Raw genomic sequence first — 6000 nt, 5'->3', positions numbered from 1 at the left:
AGAGGGGAAGGACGGAGAGAGAGAGAAGGACAGAGAGAAAGAAGGAGGGAGAACGGAGGTGAGGGAGGGAGAGAATGGAAGGACTGAAGGAAGGATAGAGAGAAAGAAAAGAGAAAGAAAGGAGAGAGAGAGAGAGAAAGGAGAAAGAGGGGAAGGAGGGAAGCAGAAAGAGAAAGAAAGGAGAGAAAGAGAGGAAGGGGAGTGAGGGGAATAAAAGCAGCCACAAAAGCCGGGGTCGGCGCCGCTGGGTGAGAGGTGGCTTGTCACTCCAGCGCGGGAGAGAAACAGAATGGGTTGGAATTAACCTTCTATTTTCGAACGTTGTGTTGCCAAAAAAATAAATGTATCGGATTGAGTAGTTCTGAGAAATTGCAACACTATCGAGGCGCTTGTTACTGTCAGATCGCAACTCTTTATGTAACCAGTGTGTGTGTGAGGGTGATGGTTTAGCCTTTGCCTGCTTATAGATATATTTTTCTACACCCTACACAAAAGTCTTTCGTGGTCACGATCTTTTCAGCAACTGCGACGAAGGCCGGGCTCCTGTGTATCTCTCTCTCTCTCTCTCCCCCGTAACGCTACCGCACAAAAGGCACGATCAGGATCTAATGCAAAGTACAAGCCACTGACCTCGTCTCTCTTCCCCTCGCTCCCCTCTCGTGGTTTTTATTTAATTTCTGTAAAATTGTAACCGAGTTCGCTGTTGATGCAGGTAATTCGGGCGCAATAAAAGGCTCGTTTTGAACTATTGATCTTTATGCATATGTATATATATAATTTTTAAAAAGCAACAACTATTTTGCAACAATTTCGGATGGTGTGATGCAGGGATATTTGTAAATATCCGAGGCCTAGATGTGTCAGATATTTAAGGGAAGGGAGGGATTTTTTTTCTTTTATGAAATTCACCAAGACTCGAGAATGGTTACAGGAATCCTGCATGTTATTATTTTGCATTTTGCAATTATCAATAAAATGTGCACACACACACATAGAAGGAAACAACAATGCAGACTATTTTTGGGGGGAATGCAGGTTAAATAATGACCATAGAGCGATGTTGGGTGATTAACTGATCTGGCATCTGTACTGTTTTGAATTAGATATTTAAAAAAAACAAAGATTGAGGTGGGGGGGTGGGGGGGGGCTGGTGGTGAGAGAAAAATCAGAATGAGTGACGGCGGAGGGATTATCTGAAGCTATGAATGACGTTGGGTAGAGGGGATGTGTGGAGTAGTGAAAAGGGAGCGATCTCTCCTGCCCATTGCTGCCGGGTGAATGTCAAGTCAGGGCAGAGGGCGATAGCAACAGAGCATTGACCGCCGGGCCGAGCGGAGCAGGACAGAGTGGCTCTCCAACCGCATCTCAACTCCTCGCCTCTCTTGTGGAGTCCACCGCTGCAAGCAAGCCAGGTCTATCACACAAGCTCTTTGCACGGCAGTAACCTGTGATGGATGTTCTGAAATGATATTTACTTTGACAGATTTATTTATATAGCTAGGGCTATTTTAAACATAAATAAAGATAGACTGGGGGGAGGGAAGAGGTGAGCAAGTTTCCCCGCGTAGAATCATGTCTTTAGCCCCAAGTTCGTGAACTTGAGCCGATTTTCTGAGGCAGATTTTAAGAGCAGCAATACAGGGGTTCGTTTTCTCGCCGTTAGAATCACTCTGGTAGGATTTAGTGGCTGGAGTTTAGCATTTAGAAAAAAATAGACATGATTTACAGTTTTAGTTTCCCTACATTTGAGTTCTTTTTAGGAAGGAAAGCAGTTTTTGGGGGTGGATCATTCCATATAATTTTGGATTATTGGAAAGTATAAATCTGTTGACGAGTCGCTTCTGCCACTCGCACAGACGGACGATTTCCCCCCCTAAACTCCCTGCACTTGTTTGATTTAATCCCTCTGTACTTCACTCTATTTTTCTCATTGTTTATGTTTTCCCTCCTGTCTAGGACTACGCACATTATTTTTTGCTCTCTCCTATTTATGATTTAATTTGGCAACTCGTTTCCCGGTTTCAAGGCTGGAAGACCACAAAACCACGCTTCCCACAATGTGCTACTTAGCATTTACCGGAGGAAAGTTGTAAATGGATTTTGTCGAGCAAGGGATGATGGCTCATGGAATTCCTTCGCAGGGGAAAATTACCATCACGGTGGATGAGTACAGCTCCAACCCGACTCAGGCCTTCACTCATTACAACATTAACCAGAGTCGCTTCCAGCCACCCCACGTGCATATGTGAGTACATTTCCTTCATCTCGCTGTACAATCTACTGTTAACTCCCTTTTGCTTTCTATTTTGGTCTGCATTTGAATTAAAAGAAACACACACATACTCTCACTCACACACTCTTTCACTCACAGTCTCACACTCACCTCTTTCACTCACACACACTCACATTCTCATTCACAGACACACACTCACACACACATACTCTTTCACACTCTCATACTCACGCTATCTTACACACACACACACTCTCACACACTCTCACATTCATACACACTCTCACTCTCACGCACACATTCTCATTCACACCTACTCTCTCACTCTCAAACTTGCACACCCACGCATACTCTCACTCTCACACACTCACACACACTCTTTCACACTCTCTTTCACACATTCTCACACACATTCTCTCACACTTTCTCACTCTTTCACACACTCTCTCACACATTCTCACTCACACTCTCACACTCTCTCTCACACTCTCTCACTTACTCTCTCACACTCCCTAACATACACTCCCTAACACACACTCTCACACATACACTCCCTCTTTCTCTCTCTCACACACTCACGGTCTTGGGAAATAAGAAAAAAAATTTCCAGGCCAAAGTTGGATAAAAGTTTCTCCTTGAAGTGATGTAACAGGAACACGTGTACAAAGGGCTCAGCATTTCTTGTGATTTGTCGCAATCTTTAAATTTGGCTTGGAATTGACAAGTGAATAGCTACAACAGGTTAGTAACCTATTTGTCAATTATATGTCAAAAAGCTGAGGGAAAGGGGAATACCTAAGATGCTTAAGTCCATCTTAAACCATCTCTTAGTTTTAGCTGCCTGGAATAAAACAATAAAACTGAAGATGGTTTCCATTACTGCATTATGCAGATACTTTATTATTTTTAATGAGGTGGCGTTCCATTTTATTCTGGTCCAGGGTATGTAAGTGATAGTTTCAGACTGTCACAAAATTGCAGGCAGCACATAATCTGCTCTGAAACCGATGCTGCCTTTCTGTGCAATGTCTAGTAAACTTCGATCGGGACATACAATGAAAGGCAGTGTCTGATTTCTTCGTATTTATTTGACTGCTGCTGTTTAGAAAAAAAAAGAAGGCCTCATGGTCTCAGACAGTGTAGCTGTGGATCTAAGTGAATTGTATTATGTGCGAGCTCATACCTGCCAGCAGCAGCAGACGCAGACTTTCTGATGCACTTTGCTGTTAGTGAGCTGTCCTCATGAGAAACCAGACCGTCTCACGGATTCATTCTCTGTCCTGCTCATTTGCGAATTTGTCAAAATGACTTCAAAAACACAACAAAACGCGCACGTCTCCTGCATAGATTACAGATCAGTTTGAAATCAAAAATTACCACACTTATTTCACAGCTGTTAGCTTATCAATATCTAGCTTCACCTGATTGGAAAAATACTGTCGCCGCTGCCACGGTCTAGAATGGCTGTAATAAACGCGCTCGAGTGAAAAGTAAGATGTTTAAAAATCTGAAATAAAAAGGAAAAGTGCATTTTGGCCTTAATTTTAATGTTGATTTTTAAATGTAGGCTGTACACAGAGGTTGGAGCTAAAATACATCTGATATCACAGTGAAGAGAAAATCTCAAAACACGGGACACACAATACAAACAGCGTGCAAACACAGGATGCACAATAAATACAATATTTCAGTACAGGATACACAACAGGGAACAGTTTTTTAAAATACAGGATACACAATGGGGGCATTTCTTTTTTGAAGGAAGGCTGCACAATGGGGAGCAGTTTTTAAATGCAGGATGCACAAAGGAAACAGTGTTCAAATATAAAATACACAGTTCTTTAAACACTGGACTTACAGTGGTGGAACTGTGACCTGCACCGTTGGCCCAGACATAACAACCTGTGGTGGCTGTCATTCTTTAACCCCCCAAAAATGGGGAGTTTTTCTGCATAATTGAGGGGTTAATGGATTCGTTGGGTATGTGACTCTTTTTGAGATGCACCATTTCTGAGAAAGTGATTTTGTTAACGTTCCGGTAATTATAGTGAAGACGGAGGGAGGAAGCATTCTGCTAGCTTTTTGCGAAGAGGAATTTCCTTGCCCCATCCCCGTCACAAGGTAGGCAGTGAAGATTTTGCTCGCAGCTTGAGAATTGGGAATGGGCAGCTCCAGAATACTGTCTGTGTAACATACATTGTGTCCAAGTAAATCCTGCTGGAGTCAAACCCATTCACAGTCTCTTCTCAATGCCATGAGGCAGTAATACACTATTCTGAGTGTCCTCCTACAATTATTGATGTGATAAAATATTGGTTACAGATGGCCTGTCGCAAAAGGCGATGTTTACTGCAAAATAGATTCCCCCCCACCCCCCGAATTTAAAAAAAAAGACTAAACTTCACACTGAATAGACATCGTTCTGGAGTGATTTCAGGGCCATAGTGCAATCTTTAAGAGTTCAGACAACAGTTATAAGCTGCTTGAACTTTGCTCCCACAGTTTATGCAGTGATGTTAACCTCAGTTAAATGTCAACCTGGTAACCTGCTCCAAGCAACTTGTTATCCATTGTAATGAGTGACAATACCGTTGTACTTTATACATTGAGCATTTCTACTTCTATTACCTATTTAAGTATAGTTTTACAGCGTATTTAATTTTAAAAGATTTTTCGGTTGAATATTGTAAAAAAAGAAACGCTTGCATTTTTATACCGTCTTTCACGACCACCGGACGTGCCAACGCGCTTTACAGTCACTGAAGTACTTTTTGGAGTGTAGTCACTGTTGGAATGTGGGAAACGCGGCAGCCAATTTGCACACAGCAAGCTCCCACAGACAGTGCAATAATGACCAAATAATCTGTTATAGATGTTGATTGAGGGATAAATATTGGCCCAGGACACCTCACCTGCTCTTCTTCAAAATAGTGCAATGGGATCTTTTACATCCACCAGAGAGAGCAGATGGGGCCTCAGTTTAACATCTCATCTGAAAGAAGGCACCTCCAACAGTGCAGCACTCCCTCAGCACTGCACTGGGAGTGTCAGCCTGGACTTTTGTGCTCAGATCCCTGGAGTAAGACTTGAACCCACAACCTTCTAAGTTAGAGGGGAGGGTGCTACCCACTGAGCCACAGCTGACACTGTATTGGAAGCTGTTACAAGTGTAGCGAGTGCCTTAACAGCCCCTATCGTCTTGCAAGCCTATGGTCAACCTGTCGGGAATCTGCACGATCTGCACATGCACATTTGTGTGATGCATCCCGCAGTTGAATAGCTGCCGACACTCCCTTGTCGAACCCATGAGGGAAGAAAAACTGTAAGGGCAGTCGGGAATGGGGGAGAAGGCAACTGTAGCCCATTGAGGAGTTGTGTTCTGATGAGAGGAGAAATTGCTGAGTAAGGAAAAGTAAGGGGGCTAAAAGAATCTGCCAAATGAAATTCATCTAGGTTGCGTGTTCTTTTTTTGGCAGTGACTAGGGGGGAGGGATTGAGGCCAGTTCCTCCCCCAAATCAACATAACACTTTATAGTCTGGCCACGGAGCTTGGTTAAATGTTTAGCTTCATGACTCGATTGATAATATTTGGAAGAAAACCCTCTTGAAAGGTGTCCTCTTGATTGGTGTGAAACAAGGGCATGTTACAGCAAGGGATTGATTCCAACTGTAGCGAAATGTTACACTCGCTCTCCAAAGTGATACTTTAAAACAAAATACAATTATTTCTCAATTAGACGATGGCAGGTTTGAACCATCTATACAAA

At 42.9% G+C, this 6000-nt stretch overlaps 1 protein-coding gene across 1 annotated transcript in view; it reads left to right on the top strand.

Annotated features, from left to right (window-relative positions):
- The first annotated feature begins 2037 nt into the window (after nucleotides 1–2037).
- LOC139279471 (metallophosphoesterase MPPED2) overlaps nucleotides 2038–6000 on the top strand; it is a 221330-nt gene continuing 217367 nt past the window's right edge. Inside the window, exon 1 of the mRNA XM_070898601.1 lies at nucleotides 2038–2245. Coding sequence (XP_070754702.1) covers nucleotides 2094–2245 — 152 coding nt within the window. The 5' untranslated portion in view covers nucleotides 2038–2093. The remainder of the gene's footprint in view (nucleotides 2246–6000) is intronic.

Source organism: Pristiophorus japonicus, chromosome 14, assembly GCF_044704955.1.
Source record: "Pristiophorus japonicus isolate sPriJap1 chromosome 14, sPriJap1.hap1, whole genome shotgun sequence".
Classification (NCBI taxonomy): domain Eukaryota; kingdom Metazoa; phylum Chordata; class Chondrichthyes; family Pristiophoridae; genus Pristiophorus; species Pristiophorus japonicus.
Note: the sequence above shows the minus strand (reverse complement) of the source record. Positions and strands in the feature narration are given on the sequence as shown.